The sequence below is a fragment of the Folsomia candida genome, unplaced genomic scaffold (assembly GCF_002217175.1).
Source record: "Folsomia candida strain VU population unplaced genomic scaffold, ASM221717v1 Fcan01_Sc018, whole genome shotgun sequence".
NCBI classification, from domain to species: Eukaryota; Metazoa; Arthropoda; class Collembola; order Entomobryomorpha; family Isotomidae; genus Folsomia; species Folsomia candida.
The window spans coordinates 962,474-979,485 of record NW_019091210.1 but is presented as its reverse complement, the minus strand read 5'-3'; the positions used below and the strand labels follow the sequence as shown (position 1 = coordinate 979,485).

The following is a 17,012-nucleotide window of genomic DNA, read 5'->3' as shown; positions in this document are numbered from 1 at the left end:
TTCGAGCCCCTTGCAACAAAAGCAGGGCCAAAATTAGCCCTATAACGCCGATTACAATGACAATCGAAAAAACGATTTTTTGGGCATCGGCTGAAAATGTAAAGTTTATAATTTGATTACTCACGTCAACATTTGTATATCTCACATGCCTAGATAATTGTAGAAGTTTTGCGAAATTGCGTGATTTCGCACAACTTTTTGCTAGTAATCATGAGTTGTTTTTCTTTCAAAATTTACCCAGCAACTCGGCATGTTTTTACTTCACAAACTCATCCTAGCCACCAACACCGAGAGAAATTTCAGAAATTAATGCATAAAATAAGAGTTTTATGTATTGTATGACTGTTTTATATAAATAAGTAAATAGATTTGGTAGATTTGCGAAGATATTTTGCAAATCCCTTCACATAAATTTTTTGCGCTTCGCAAATTTTCTAAATGAGTTGCCCTACTAAATAAGTTGACGTTGTGAGTACGCCCAATGTAAAAAATTACAGCCAATTAAGAAATTAATTAATTATAACAATTAACCATCCAATGAGTACGTCTCCTCATATTCCTTTCCTGGGAGTTTGACCGCCTGCGTGAGGCCTAGTATTCCCGACACCAAGGTGAAAGTGCAACTGAGCTGGAGAAATTCAAATTCAAATTTTGCAAATAATAAATTTTTGCGAAATATTTAAGTAAATGCAACCTACAATTTGCACGAATGCAATAATTTTGCACCCCGACTGCAACGAGATTCCACAGCAGCACGGATTAAGAACCATGTCGACAAGAGGAAGCGGCTTTCACCACTAATGGTCATTCCCGTTCCAGGTTGGCCAGGTGTGTGTATTCTAAAAAAAATTGGACGCAGGATATATTTCATGCATAGACATAAGTGTGCTGACACATTTCCGGCAAATTGTTGCGTGTGTACGTAGGTAGGAAACCTATTAAGTTCGATGTACATATATATGTATGTTGGGTTTTCATATATTTGCATATTCAAGACGAACAAGAACATCGATTTTATCCAACTTTAACCAGATTATTGATTAGATATCGGGACTGATCGTGAGGGGGTTCCAACCTATTATCACTTTAAGTGATGAAATTTACTGAAGGAATAAATGATGAAAATTGGATTTTTTGCAATAAACTCTGCTGACAACTTGTGTGTAATGCAGTGCATGTACATACATAAACCTATCCAGTTTAAATCCTATTAATGCTGTCGTGTTGTCACGACTAGATTGCACAAATTGAAGGTGAAATTTTGTAATCTCAATTAAACTAATAATCTGGTAGAGTCGCGGGGGTAAGAATTGCATGGTGTTGATAGTGGTCTCAACGGTGCGGTTCGGTTCGGTTCTTGGAAGAACCGGTTTAGAACCGAGAACCAGAATTGAAGAACCGAAACAGAACCGAACTTTTTTTAGTTGGAACCGAACCGGAACCGGACCAAACCGTGACCGAACCGGCGGTTCGGGTCAAACCGGTAGTGTTATTAATATGCAATAAACAACAAACAATGCTAATTGACGTGTTTCTGATGAAATTTCACATATAAGCCAATAACTTATCTGTATTTAAACAAGCAAATTCTAATACATGTCAACAGCAAAACCACTTATGTATATATTATTGAAGTTAGAAAACAATTCCAAGTTTGGGGTGCAACCAAGTCAAAATTTCATTTTGGAAACATTGGGGGTGTGACCAAGTAAAAATTTCATTTTGGAAACATTGGGGGTGTAACCAAGTCAAAATTTCATTTTGGAAACATTTGGGGTGTGACCAAGTAAAAATTTCATTTTGGAAACATTTGGGGTGTGACCAAGTAAAAATTTCATTTTGGAAACATTGGGGGTGTAACCAAGTAAAAATTTCATTTTGGAAACTTTGGGGTGTGACCAAGTAAAGATTTCATTTTAGAAACTTTTGGGGGTAAAAATTTCGTTTAGGAAACTTTGGGGGTGAAAATTTTATTTTGGAAACTTTGGAGGTGTCATCAAGTCAAAATTTGGTTTTGGAAACATTGGGGATGTAACCAGGTCAAAATTTCGTTTTGGAAACATTGGGGGTGTGACCAAATAAAAGTTTCATTTTGGGAACTTTGGGCGTGTCATCAAGTCAAAATTTGGTTTTGGAAACATTGGGGGTGTGACCAAGTCAAAGTTTCATTTCGGGAACTTTGGGGGTGTGGCCATGTCAAAGTTTCATTTTGGGAACTTTGGCAGTGCGGCCACGTCAAAATTTCATTTTGGAAACTATGTGTATTTCGGGAAATTCGTAAAACTTTTTCGAAAATATGATTAACTTCGCTAATGTATTTATGTATGAAGTTCGGTTCAACCCGAACCGGCCGGTTCGGTTCGGTTCTCAAAGACTTGGAACCGGAACCGAACCGGTAATAAAAGTTTCGGTTCGGTTCGGTTCTCCGTATAAACCGGAACCGAACCGAGCCATCGGTTCCGGTTCGGTTAGATGAGAACCGAGAACCGTTGAGACCACTAGGTGTTGATTTTGGTAAAATAATCTCTCCAGTTTCCTGCAACAATTCGCAACTGGTAGATATCATAATGCATAAAGATATGTTATTAAATAGAGCACCGCCAGGAAGTGATACTTATTTTTACTATGTATGCAAATATCCAACTCCAGCAGCGTTATAAATATATACGCACCGACGAGTAATAAATTAATTTGTCTTCCAAGACTTACAACTTACATAATTCACTGCATTTTTAATCCACTTACAACTGTGACAAATTTTCGCCGGCTTGAGCCATTTATTTTCTTTTATACTGATAAAACTAAGATGGAAGTATTAAATGTAGTTCAGATGTTACACGAGGTGCAAGTTATTAGTAACTCAATTAGCTTGTTTGTAAGGTCGGATCAGCGCCGTCTTTTGCACATAAATTTAGAAGATAGTCAGATACCCAGACAACTCTATGGTTCTGCAAGACGTTACGGTAAGGTTAAGGCACTTGTATTACAAGAATGTATATCTCCTGTAATCGTTGAGAACTTGTTACCCGGCTTCCACAAACTCCTAGATTTGCATCTTATTTATTGTGTTTGCGAAGATCCAAACTTTCGAAAGTTTGGTTCTCTCAAACAGTTATCTGTTGTGCTCTTGGAAAAGATGCATATATATTCCTCTTCGTTTCCAACAAATCCATTAGATGTACTTAACTTAACAAACGTAACAGTTACGTTTAGAAATGATTCGGAGTCAATAAATGGCCATGCAGCCAGGTTGGCGGATAGTGAAATTTTGCGAACAGAAAGTAAGCTAAAGAACATGTTTACCTTTAATGAAGTTTTGGCGATTTGGATTAAACATCCGGTGTCGCTTGATACAATCATCTCGCTAATATTAGGCGGTTCCACCATGATATACTGCACGGGACCGAAGTGGGACGGGAGTATTATTAAATTTATTGAAAAATCAGAATTACTAGAACTGGATGGAGACAAAAATGAGGTGTTTGATACAATAATATTTAAGAGATGTCACACAGAATTGATTAAATATACCTATACGATTATTGCAAAAGTTGACAGTACTCATCTAACATCAAATTTAAAGGTTTTTAAGTTTTCCGAGCGACCCACGATGATAGGGTTGCCGTTTTTATCCGAGATTATCCTATCCGATCGGATAGGATCGGATAATGTCGGATAGGATAAGGAAAAATACGATTCGGATATCCGTCGGATAGGATAATTTTTTCAAATTATCCGACTCGGATTATCCGATGTTGTCCGTCGGATATCCGACGGATATCGGATAAGTCAAAAATGACGAGTTAAGTGTAATTTGGACACGTTGTAGGTGCGAAAGTAAATCAAATATTTTATCTCCAATTGTATTTCATTTTCATCCATGGATATATTTAAGTAATTCCAGTCAAATCTTAGTAAAGTAAGCAGATGTAAAATTATTACCATGGCAAACACAAAACGGTTCCCTTTGAGGTAATATATAAGGTTATTTTCCCGTTGCTTAAAGAATCAATCTAGTTCCGTGGGTGCTTTAAAGCAATTAATTTGAATATTGACATTATGATAAATTGAACTGATTACATACTGCGTATCATACTTATCCAAACTAATAAAGAAAAGTGGAGACTTACAGAAAGACGTTTGTTAAATACATACATATGTGTCACTTCTAATTCCTACAACTCCCTTAGTAGTTCAGTCTGTGCTCAGTGCACTTGACATAATTTTAACAGAGCTTATGCAAATTGAATACCCGACAATTGTTGGCATTATTTGAAATTTTTGAATTTATTTTGCTAATTAATTTGATTATCCTATCCTATCCGTCGGATATCGGATAGGATAATATTTCTGAAGTTATCCGACTCGGATTATCCGAACAGTGGACTTATCCCATCGGATAAAAATTATTTTTATCATATCCTATCCTATCCGATCGGATGGCAACCCTACACGATGACGATGACGTTATCCAGCACAAATATGTCATTACTTCCTAATTAGGTTGGGCATGTGCAAAATTTGGGCAGAGTTGGGTGGATAAATGTCCTTTCTGCTAATGACTAAGGATTAATTTCTGCGGATTGTTGAATTAGGATTACGAGTAGAAATAAATACTTTTTACAGGATAAAATTTTGAGGCATTAGAAATTTCCCAGGAACAGCATGGATTTCAGATTTAAATTAAATTATCCGTCTTACCCTTATGATTAAGGATTAGTAATAATTTATTCAGTCTCCAAACGTAATAAATAATAAAACATATCGAGAAAGTATCAAACTTCGGAGGTTGGAAAATTCAACCAATGAATTACGTTTTCCGTTGTTTAGTTTATTAGCATGTTTAAGGGTTAACCCTTAGCGGCAGAAAAACGGTAACTATGTTTGGCGTTGTTGCGGGGCTTCTCGTTGATCACAATAGTTATCATTCGGGAAGTCGAGAAATAATAAAACTTTACAAGCTCTAGGTCTTGAAACTCTTAATATATGCGTTGCTTAGATTCGGGAGGATTTTTAAAATGGGGGAGAACAGCAAAACACGTTAGGAAATTAGCTGCGGGACAACGCCAGTAAATATGGTATTTAAAATGAAAAATCTTAAAATTTAGCAATGTAAAATTGTAAAGCAAATTTGCATGGTAATTTGAGAATTAGGACGGATTAATTTTGAACTATGACTATTCAAGACATTTGTAAAATAAAGCTACTGGTTCCAAACCACACATGTTTGTGGAGCTACATTGCTGCATAACATCCATACACTGGATTTTTTAACTTGGATCAAGAGTTCCGACTAACCTTAGGCATACGATCGAAGCAAAAATTTGTTAAACCAACACCGCCGGTCATATCAGTGTGCAAGACATTTATGTTTAGTGATGAAATACATACATATTCATGTATATATTAATATATACATGAATAACGTGTAACGTAATTACGTTACACGAAGTGCGTGAATGTCTTAAGTAACTATCGACAAGCTAAATATTTTACCAATTCCCAGTAAGTTATTTGGGGATAGGTTTGAACAAATGTTATATCGATATTCTGTGGAAATTGATAATTTTGCTAGTTCAAAATTTCAACTTCAAATCATACTTGTTCACTTTCATTCGTGTGACTGGTTATGATAGAGAATGATGGCGAATGAAAATGAATTTCTTGTGATTTAAATGAAAATGAGTGAAAGATTCAGTCATTTCAAGTGAAGGATTGTGAATGATAGGATTTTTCACTCATTTCATTTTTCACCCTATGCTTAATACATGGGGCGAAGTATGAAATGAAGTCAGATGATGTGAAATGAAATGAGTTTGAAAGAAAATACTGATTGTGAATTAAAATCTTCACTCAGGAATCGGGATGATTGAACTTTGAACGAAAAAAGATTTTTTGAACATGTATGGTTCAAATGCGACGTACATACATGTTTCTTGGTCGGAATTAAGTTGGTTGAATTTTTGCCTTGGCTTGAAGTACATATGTACTAACTTATAACACGGGTCTGGATAAACGTGTTAGCAATCTTGTCAAAGTGTGAGATTATCAATAGCAAACTAAATATATGTAGGATATGTTTCTTAGAAATTTGTGCGATAACATGCAGAGCATTTATTAAAGGATGAAACTCTTCTTTGTAGTTAAATTAAACAGAGCTGTGCATATGTATGCACAAGGTGCAAATTTGTACAAAGATTATTTTTAAAAAATATACAAATTTAGCCAAGATATGTGGACATGTGGAGGCAGGTTTGCGTAGATGAAACACAGAAGTGGCTATAAATAATCCAAACATGATCAACGTAGCCAACCAACGATTACTCAATGACGTTGCAACGTTCTTCGCAAGACGTAAGGTGTGCATTTCGGCTGAAAGAAATAAACCCCACCAAAGCCGGCAACAATCAGGACGAACAGGATTGCTAATACAATTAGAAGGAAGGCCCACGACGGTGAATGTGATGCTTGTTCTTCTCCTTGAGAGGAATTTGTTTTGTCATTAATATGCGTCGTTGTGGTTATCGTTCTTGAAAAAGTTAGCCATGACTGCTGGGCAAGTATTTCCGCACAGTGACACTGATCTGACCAAAAAAGCGGAGTTTTCCTCACGAAACAAACCCCACCACCATATCCACTTCAAATATGGATATCCTGGCCGTAATTGGACCGAGTTCCCCCCACACGTGGCGTCATCATGCAATTCGACACAGGTGGTTGTAGCCGTTCCTGAAATTCTGATCGACGTCCACCTCAACCACCGTGTCAGTGACGGAATTTTGATGCACTGCATCCCAGAGATTGAGAATGTATAATTGGATCCTGAAATATTCCACAGGGCAGTCTGATTAATTTGTTGTCACAAATTGGCATTACCTTGATACGCATTCTCTTCTCACCAGGATAGTAAAGCTCGTCATGAAGCGTAACGCTAGTTGAAAGATCCTTCCTCATTCCGACCAAGTTTTGAGGATCACATTTCTCAAAACAAGGCCCGATTGAACCAACAATCACTTTTTCATGGTCAACCACAATGTTCTTGTCCAAACGATTTCCCACTAAATTGCCGACATATATGTAGTTCAGCCCAGTTTGAACCCGGACGAATTGTCCAACGCAGTTTTCTTGGGGGTAAATATTGATACAGTTCCCATTTGTTTGAATTTCATAAATGTCGTTAGGTTTTGATTTAGGTATTGCGTGAACGGAACGATCCACGTTGTAAAGGATTCCTAAATATTTAGAGTCTTAAATAAATAAATTTATTCCGCTATATGCCCGTAATTTATGTCTCATGCAATTTAATCGGTTTTTAAAGGAACGAAATCTCGGCTTGATAAGTATAGTAATTTAGTATTTAGTATTTATAATTCAATCAAAATAACTTTTATAGTTTTGTTCTTACGAGTAGACATATCGCCCTTTGTGACAAGGATTGTAGTGTTTTGAGCAATTGAGGATCCAAAATTTAATTGAATTCCGATAATGAGCACTGCTACTGTTAAGACTTTTAACTGCATAGTAATGTTAGACATTTGGAAAATTGTTTTTAAAATCTAATCCTTAGTTTGACACTAGGGAATGAATAAATATATTTTGCAACATTACACAAATTTTGCCTAGATTTGTGCACAGATGTTGTCAATTTTGCATGAAGGTTGTACACATACATAACTGACTAATAATAACCCAACCATGTTCAATTTCACAAACCACAACTTACTCAACATCGATATGCCTATCCGTATCAAAGAAATTGATAATTGAATGATAGATACGTATCAAATAAGTAATACGAAATGCGGTAATGTCTTAACAACTACACACATGCATGAAGAAGTTAGCCATTCAGCTACAAAATTACATACATATTTATTTGCCGATAAGTAGATTTGAACAAGTATCATATTCGGAATACAGGAATTGATAAGCTTGCAAGTTCAGATACATATATCGTACACATTCCTGGTAAGAGCATAGCTGATTTACTTGATGTGTAAGCAATCGTGGCAAAGGGTGAGATTATCAATATGAAGGATGCAAACATGTACATGTATAATATTTTCAGACGTGCAAAAACATACAGGATTGTATGCATATTTGCATATAAATTTGTATTCAGTGAGAAGAAATTAAATTTGCAAATAAACTAATATCAAGTTGATAATTGATAATACCTGTGTAACTAAAGGAAATAACCGTACATATGTATCTGTATGTCGTCTTCAACGGTCGCGAAAATTGGTTATACATATTATAGCGAAGAAGATTTGGATTTCGATAAATTGTATATACATATTTAACTATGTTGGCCGAACAATTGCTGAGGGTTATCAAACTGGTTCTTATAGAGGTTGCATATCGCGAAAAAATTGTCTTTTTCAATATGTCGATCATTGTCGCTTAGCAAACGTTGCCTGAAATGGATACGGTTTTGAAGTTAATCCCGGCCTCATGTCCAACCTGGGCATGCACTGACCCCTCGGGACGCTCAACTTGTACCGTTGCAAGAGTGCAGTGATCCCCAAAAATGTGACAATGTTTGCTTGGAGTTCTCCAGGACAGTTTCTCTTCCCTGAGGAAAGAGTTAATAAAAATGAATAATTAATGTATGTATTTAGATAAATTATTACGATAATTGCAGAATAAAGAAAACTTCTAATTCACCGAATGAGAAGGAAATAATCTTCCCCGCGTTGACCACCTGTCCAGCCTCGTCAAGGAAACGTTCCGGTCGAAATACTTCTGGATCAGGCCAGTCCTCCTTGTTTTCATAGTAGAGCCGCGTGTCGCTCATGATGATGGTATCCTAGCAACCATACATCAAATATCACTGACAATCCCGAGTAAAACTTTGGACAGCTTGCTTGTCAAATTTTGGCCCAGTTTTCTGCAGAAACCTTTTTCAATATAGGGATTTGTGCAAGAAGCCATGACGACGTATGTATATACTTATTCAAATGCAGTGCTGCAGAAATTTAGAAACCTAGCAAAAATTTTCCATCGAATTATGGAAAAGCAAGTTGTACAGAAATGTATGTATCTACAATAAATATGAAGTGTGCGGTTGTCCATTATTACAGTATTCGATTAAATTGCTATCTAAATACTCATAAATTATCCCGTCCTTTTTATCGACTATTTACGATGAGGCGAGTAATATACCCTTATTTGTTGCACATTTTTTTCCAACCTTTTTAATAATGTAGTCCTTATACGTGATATCCGACAAGGCTCGACGAGGAACCAAGTTCTGGAACGGTTGTCCTTTTCGATGCGCCTCCAAGAAGAAAGCTTGCGTGTACGGCATTCTATTAAATATGGAGGACAATGTATCGAATTACTTAAAAATGTGCATCACCATTTAAATCAGGTCATTTTTACATACTTTTTTCTATCAGAAAAACTAAGGTCTCTCTCATCCGGTGAAACTTTTAAGATTTCTGCATAAACTTTCTCCTGTACATCCGGGTATGTTATGAGGTACAAAATTAAGATCTCCATAAACGTATTGGACGTTTCGGTACTGGTGAGCAGGATGTCTTGAAATGTGAGCAGGAAATTATCACCTTAATCAACCAAAGATTATTTAATTGTTACTAATTAACGCTACTTTGTAAGTATTTATAATTTCAGTACAAGTATAGTTAAGTACAATTAAAAATTTTAGGATCCTTGGTACAGTTTTGGACGAAAGCTTTCAATAAATTTGTCGGCGTTGAGAGCGGTGATTTCCTCATTTTTTCTTCCATTTCCTTGAACAAGTTCTGCAAATCAAAATAGTTACTCTGTGTCCACCATCAACTATAGTTTGTCACCTCGTTGGGATAATTCACATTTTCTACATTACCGCACTCTTAGAAATCGAGTATTTAAATAGTAAAAAGCCGTATTCATATGCAGCTCTACAAAATAGGTATTGATAAGTTATAATAAATACGCATAATGGTAACTACGCATGGAACTGTTACCATATCTGTAGTAGATTTTTACGGACCGATATAATTTTAATACTTAGCGGTAGCAAGTTTAATACGGAGAAATCAATACATGCGCGACTATATGGATATGTACCAGATTTCTAACAGGGCATGCATACATATTTATATATTCAACAAGACCCAACATCGTTACGTAAACCTCCTACTTCGCGATTTTGCCAAAAATATGCGAATCAGGTTACATGATATTTTCGTTAGAGACCCAATTATTCTAAAATTTGTTTTATAGTTCTTACTTGCGCAATGGTGTTGCACGCCTGGAAAAAATCCATCTGCACATTGTATCCCAACGCGTTTGGGAAGACAAACCTCAAAAATGGAAAAGCAATTACGATTCCGGCCCCAAAAATGCTGACTCGAACGAAAGCATCTCCCTTCTCTGAGAGGATTTTGAGAGATGGTTCATCTTCTGGGGAGAGATCTCCAACTATCATTTGCCACATGATGGAAAGAATCGGCTGATTGTAAAGGAGTTCGATATCGATGTCACAGCTCTTCTTTTCGGGTCCTATCTTGTCGTCGATTGTGGCGAATAAACGTTGCGACGCGACCTGGAAGTTTGGCGTTGAAATTTCTGAAATTTTATACGTTGCCTTTTCTTACTTGAATGAAACGTTCCATATCGGACGATTTGCCAAAACCGAAATCTTTTAACATTTTAAACGTCCAAGGTCTCAACTTTTCCCAGACTTCTCCTTCAGAAAAAGCGATTCCTAAGTTCTTATGGAAACTTCGATCTGTCCACATTCCTGTGAAATCTCGAGCAAACGTGGCCTCATTGGAGAGGATGGTTTGCATGGCGTCCTTTGAAGTGAGTATGACTGAAAAAGATTCCGAATTAAGTCTATAATTTGAACATACTTATTTGGTAATATGTATGTACGCATGCACATAATTAATGCTTGATTAAAATTATAAGTTAAATTATATATAAGGAACATTTACAACCTGTATTTATTTTCTATATGCAATCCAGACCCACCTGTCTTTTTAGATCCCATCTTTAAGGAATATATTTCTCCATATTTCTCAGCCAAGTTTCCCAATGCCAAGGTCATGTTGCCCGATGCCATAAGCAAATCTACCAAATTTCCTATAATTGGCACTGGTTTTGGACCTGCATAAAAATCATGAAACTCTGTCTACGGTTCAATACATACATACATACATACAATAGAAATTTACTTGTTGTTCAAAATTTTTTACTCCATGATATCATGGAGTGTGAATTTATATATATGTATCCAACTATAAAATGTAATGTAGTAAAAATGGCATACCTGGTGGTTCCTTGCTGTCACGATCATCTTTTAACAGTAAGTAGTAAAGTATCAGTAAAGCAGTGATTGCAAGAGCGTAATAGAAAAACATCTTTCTCCCGTGATACAAATTTCACTACTGACCTGACCCTCAAAAAGATGCGATTATTAACAGTTTTAGAGAGGCCCAACCCTCAATCAAGCATATGTAGACATGCACATATGTATGTACATATATGAATGTATATAATAAAGGCGTATCTTTTAATTGCTCAATTTCATGGATTGTGAAAACTGGTACTCGTTGGTCGTGTAATTACCCTACCATGTGACATAATATATCGGAGTATTTAGTTTGCACGGCAGGGGTGAATAGCAATCCAAAATGTGGTTCAATCCGGTCCAACCCAATCCCGGTGAATAGGTTGGGTCAATGTAGGATTTTCTGTGTGTTTTGTGTTGAAAAAATTCGAAATTTCAAAAAGGTTGAGTTTGTTGTTGGATATGTTGAAGCAGGAATCACAAGAATATAAATTTCCTCCAAGTCGGACCAAAACTAGATTTTTGGCTATAGTTTAAGCGTACAGAAAATGACTTTCTTTAACAGTCTTTCCAACTTTGAATGGGTGTGACGGTCGCAAATGGCCCCGTGGAGTAGAATCCTTCTACACTTTTTCTACACTCATAGAGCCCCACAACATATCCAAAGGACATCGAAATCTGGCGTTGCCAGACTCTGACTTGCTACTCCTTAGAGTTCAGCGGGAGGAGTAACCAGGCCGACACTGTCCGGTTCCAGCCGAAATGGGTTTAAAAAGTTACTCAAAAATTTATAGATTGGGTTTTTATCCGTTAATTGAGTTACCACATATTTACGCCATAGTCTATAAAACAGTTTTGTAAACTGATAACTATTAACGCATTCGTAAAGGTCTAAATCATAAATCAATTGCATATCTTGACCGGGAAAGTCGGATTGATTTGGGCCGGGTAGGGTGTACAAAAAGGCAGGCCCGGCTCACCCCTACTTCCAAGCATGCTTTTTGCTCGAGCTGCTTTGAACTTTGTTGAGGAGCACATGGGTGTCGAGTGAAGTAGTGGAACCGGTTTGCCACGACTGGAGCTGTAAATTTCCAGCCTGTGTTCATAAAAATGACACACGTCAAAATTTGCATGATGCAGATTGCATGTGGAGTCATAGCAAAAGACTGGGTTGGGAATGTAATAATAATGTAATAATAGCAAAGTTTAATGTATAACATTAAGCCTGCAATTTTTATGGGATCGGTTTGGCATGTCACGAGAAGCGTTTAGTCGGGCATACATTTATGTATATCTTTATAACGATCATAGGGCGAATATGTACATATGTATGCATGCACTCAAATTCCTCAAAATACGGATCCAAAATTTGATAAATTTCGATGGTGATAAGCAAAACTGCTACATATTATTTTTAACTCTTTGGCATACATTTTAAACTTCACTTTACTTTATTGGTAATTGAAACAGAAAAAGTTATACCTGCATTGACACAGATCTGTGAGTGCAATGTATGCATGTACAAGGATAAGTAGGTACACAAGCAACTAGCCTGATAAATTACAGATGGGAAGCTCGTTTCGCTGGATACGAATTTGACCTTGAATAACCCCAGAACGGTTTGTCGCAGCGGGTCAAAATTTTGAACAGAGGAGCAAATCATCCTCATATAGTTGTGTGCAAAAATCCAACTCTCTACTTACAAAAATGCCTTCCCCACAGCCCCCAGAACTTTAAACACGCATTTTTATTCTTTTCAAACTCGGTCTAAAAAATTTGATCTCCGCAGAAAAATGTTATTTTCAAGTATCCGAACCCAAATAACTCTATTTGACTCACATCGGCGGATTGTACAGGTATTTCACTATTCGAAATGATTTTTATCCCCAATCTAGCGTCAAGGTCCTTTGCATTATCTTGGGTGAACTTTGCCGTCTGGGAAGACGTTGCGTGATCATGAAAAATCACCTTTATTTTTTTGCCGCAAAATTTTGGAAAATTTTGTACTTAAAATGGTTTCAATACACGGTCCACATAATACTTTGCAGGTTCCTTCACTTTTCGGGGGACTTTTATAAGTGGGAGGACACTACGACCCGACATTGCACCAACAACCAGAAACTGTTTAAAAAAGTTCTCCTCACTGAAAAGCACCAAATTGCTCGAATTTTTTTCGGCATTTGTCGTGTACTAAGCTCTTCGAACCCAACTAGTAACTTGTAGAGAAAATAGTTTTTGATCAAATGTCACCCAAAACTCACTCTCATTCCTCAACAGAAAATTTAAATAAATTTTTTTGCAAACACGGGTGAGATTTTTGTTGGAAAAAGTTGAAATGACTGTCTAAACTTCTGGGGGCTGTGGAGGAGGCTTTTTTGAAAGTAGAGAGTTGAATTTTTGCACACAACTATCTGAGGATAACATGCTCGTCTGTGTAAAATTTTGACCCGCTACGACAAACCGTTCCGGGGTTATTCAAGGTCAAATTCGTATCCAGCGGGGGCGAGCTCCCCCTGTATACTAATTTTGGCCAATATTTATTCTCAGGTATTGACAGGTTAGAATAGATGCAGTAAGTCACTATAAAGAATCCAAAATGATCAACTTAACCACGTGACGTTCTTGGTGGGACGGATAATGTGCGTCTCGGTACCACTGGAAAAAATAAACCTCACCAAACCAAACAACAACCAAGGCGAATAAGATTGCCAATAAAATTAATACAATTGCCGACTCCGAGACTGCTGAGAAGTTATCTATGACTTCCGGGCAACTATTTCCGCAAAGTGAAGCCGATCTGGCGTAAACAGCAAGATTTTGGTCGTGACGAAAGCCCCATAGCCATAAGTCGTACAGATGTGGATATCCCGGCCGTAATTGGACCGAGTTTCCCCCACACGTGGCGTCATCATGTAATACGACGCACGTGGTTGTGGCAGTTCCTGAAATTTTGATGGACTTCCACGTCACCTTCGGAATTGTTATGCACTTCGTCCCAGAAATTGAGTATGTATAATTGGCTCCTGAAATATTCGATTCATTAATTATCACAAATTGGCCTCATCATAATATTGTCTTCCCACCTTCATAGTCCTCCTCGTCATAAAGCGTAACGCTGGTTGAAACATCCCACCTCATTCCGGCCCAATTTTGAGAGTCACATTTCTCCAAACACGGCCCGATTGAACCAACCATCATTTTTCTTAGATGAGCCATAGTTACTATATCGAAAAAAATCATCTAAGTAAGCATTCACTACAGGTCTGAAAAGCTTAATTTTTTCAAATCTCCGTCGATTTCCAACCGATTTTAATGAAATTTTGCCCAGAGTTAATTATGGCTACATCGAGTAGAGCCCTGATTTGGCCGCCTGAAGCATCCAACGGTTTATGAGATATTCAATAGAAACCCAACCAATAGTGTGTTTTTTGGAGATTTGAAAAAATTTAAGGCATGTATGAAAAAAGTACACGGATAAAAAGCTAATACATTTTGTCTATAAAAATACAAAATTAAAATTTTCCAAATCGGTTTAAAACTGAGAAAGTTTTGATGGTGGTGAAATGTGACCGCTCCCACCACCGCCCAAAGGTGAGTTGCTAAGGTCGGCCCAGCAACTTTTCAATTCAGAACACGATTGCTTGAAATTTAGTATCTAGGCTACGCTAGTCTCTTGAAAAACGATGAACGATGAAGTCTCTGAATTTCATCGTTGCTTGGGAAAAAGTTCTCGGAAATGTACCCAGTCGGATTTTTGGGACATTTTTGGGAGTTCATGGGACCTTTGACCTTACTTTTCAATACAAATAAAAACTAATAAATAAAAGAAACCCAAAAAAGGAAACCTTAGATGAGGCTAAGAAGTGCGATAAAAAGTATTTAATAAATTTCTTCTCCAGTCAAGGATATAGAATTTTAATATTTCCGGCATCAGCGCCCCATTTCACTACCATATACAAACAAATATGCATCAAATCTAAAAAATTATGAATGCTTGCAAATATACAGAAAGTTGATAAATATACAGGTCTGACCTAATAGAGTCGACTCTTAGTAATATGTATACATAAACATGTTGCTTATGCAATTTAGTCAGCTTAAATTGAAGTGGAGCGCTGATGCCGGAAATATTAAAATTCTATATCCTTGACTGGAGAAGAAATTTATTAAATACTTTTTATCGCACTTCTTAGCCTCATCTAAGCTTTCCTTTTTTGGGTTTCTTTTATTTCATGGGTGCCAAAATATTATCCTCCCAACGATGTGCCGCCATGTTGTCGATATATCTGAAATTGCGACTAGTTTGAAGCCGGACGAATTGCCCGACGCAGTTTTCTTCAGAATAAATGTTGATGCAGTTCCCATTTGTTTCAATTCCATGAATGTCACCATATTCCGATTTGGGTATGACGGGAATGCAACTTTCCACGTTATAAAGTATTACTAATTGTTTAGAAAGAAAAAAGTGATTACATATTCAAATTAATGCCAATAATTCATGTCTCATTCAGTGAGTAAAACCGTTTTTGAGTGGAGACTTTGTTTAGTACAGTAATTTAATGGAATAATTTAATCCAAATAATTTTTATATTTTTTCTTACGCATAGACGTATTTCTATCATTTGTGTCGGTCTTTTTTTATGTGACGGTAGTTAAAGGAGGATATTTTGAAATTTATTTGTTCAACAGAAATTTGTTTTTCCTTCACTAAGTAATTTAGCATGACTTTAAGATTAATGGGACCAACCCATTCTAAAATGTCATGGATTATATCTGGACAATAATTTTGAGTAATGTGATAATTTGGAATATCATTGAAAACAGATTGGGCTTTTACTCCGGTCGCTGCTAAATTTGGAAGTACAAGGTCTGACTCATAATTGGTTCTAGTCCTTCTCATTAATGGGTTTTCTCTTGATTCAATCAAACAACGGTATCGAGGCAACTTGCAAAAACGGCAAGGAAAATTTGACACAAACGATTCAGTAAAACCAAAAAGCTGGTGAAGTCCGAGATTATCACCGGTAACTTGACCTAATAAAATTTTTATTTCCCCTGTATATGACGGAGATTCAATAAAAATAGTATTATGGGACAAATCAGACAACTCTGAAATTGCAGGCCTTAATAATTCAGATATGGTATATCTTTTAAGCAAATAAGTCTCAAACGAGCAACAAAGAAATATATTTTCCAATTTAGATCCAAAGTTAGAACCAGCATTTAAAATTGAATAATAACAATTTCCCAATTTATGTACCCCATGTCTTGAGCCTAAAGGACTACAAACTTCGACTTCATCATAGTAAAAAAGAATGAACACAATTGGGATGTTACTATTTTGAATTTGCGATTTAAATAAGTTCCCACATGCTTGCGAAACAAATAGTTTATGTGGAATATTCTGATTTACTTCCAAGATGTGTTCCATAATTCCTGGGAGACATAATACTTTCTCCAGAACACGTTTAATGGGAACGTAATAAAATTTATCAAACTGCACAACTGACCCTGGCCTGGTAATGACTTGGGAACCCAAGATAATTTCCTTAGGGGGGGTATAAAAATCCATCTCTGTTAAATATTTCTTTAATAAATAATCAGTCTTAACAATAGCAAATGGATCTTTGAGTTGATTGATTTGTTCCTCAAAAATACTAGACTTTGGATCCGGCTGTTTCACAATCTTAGCTATCAAGTCTAAAGCTTC

The 17,012-nt window shown here is 36.6% G+C and overlaps 2 protein-coding genes across 2 annotated transcripts; both read right to left on the bottom strand.

Moving 5' to 3' along the window:
• Nucleotides 1–6,096: 6,096 nt before the first annotated feature.
• LOC118438021 lies at nt 6,097–7,635 on the bottom strand. The gene is made up of 3 exons (XM_035857693.1): nt 7,406–7,635; nt 6,900–7,232; nt 6,097–6,822 (listed from the first exon to the last, which is right to left on the bottom strand). The coding sequence occupies exons 1-3, from the start codon at nt 7,533–7,535 to the stop codon at nt 6,503–6,505; spliced, it is 783 nt and encodes a 260-aa protein (XP_035713586.1). The 5' UTR covers nt 7,536–7,635; the 3' UTR covers nt 6,097–6,502.
• Nucleotides 7,636–7,853: 218 nt separating this feature from the next.
• LOC110857213 (farnesoate epoxidase) lies at nt 7,854–11,419 on the bottom strand. The gene is made up of 9 exons (XM_022105825.2): nt 11,282–11,419; nt 10,984–11,118; nt 10,605–10,822; nt 10,238–10,552; nt 9,656–9,767; nt 9,389–9,569; nt 9,194–9,311; nt 8,668–8,809; nt 7,854–8,575 (listed from the first exon to the last, which is right to left on the bottom strand). Exons 1-9 carry the CDS (start codon nt 11,370–11,372, stop codon nt 8,394–8,396), a joined length of 1,494 nt encoding a protein of 497 aa, XP_021961517.2. The 5' UTR covers nt 11,373–11,419; the 3' UTR covers nt 7,854–8,393.
• Nucleotides 11,420–17,012: the final 5,593 nt, after the last annotated feature.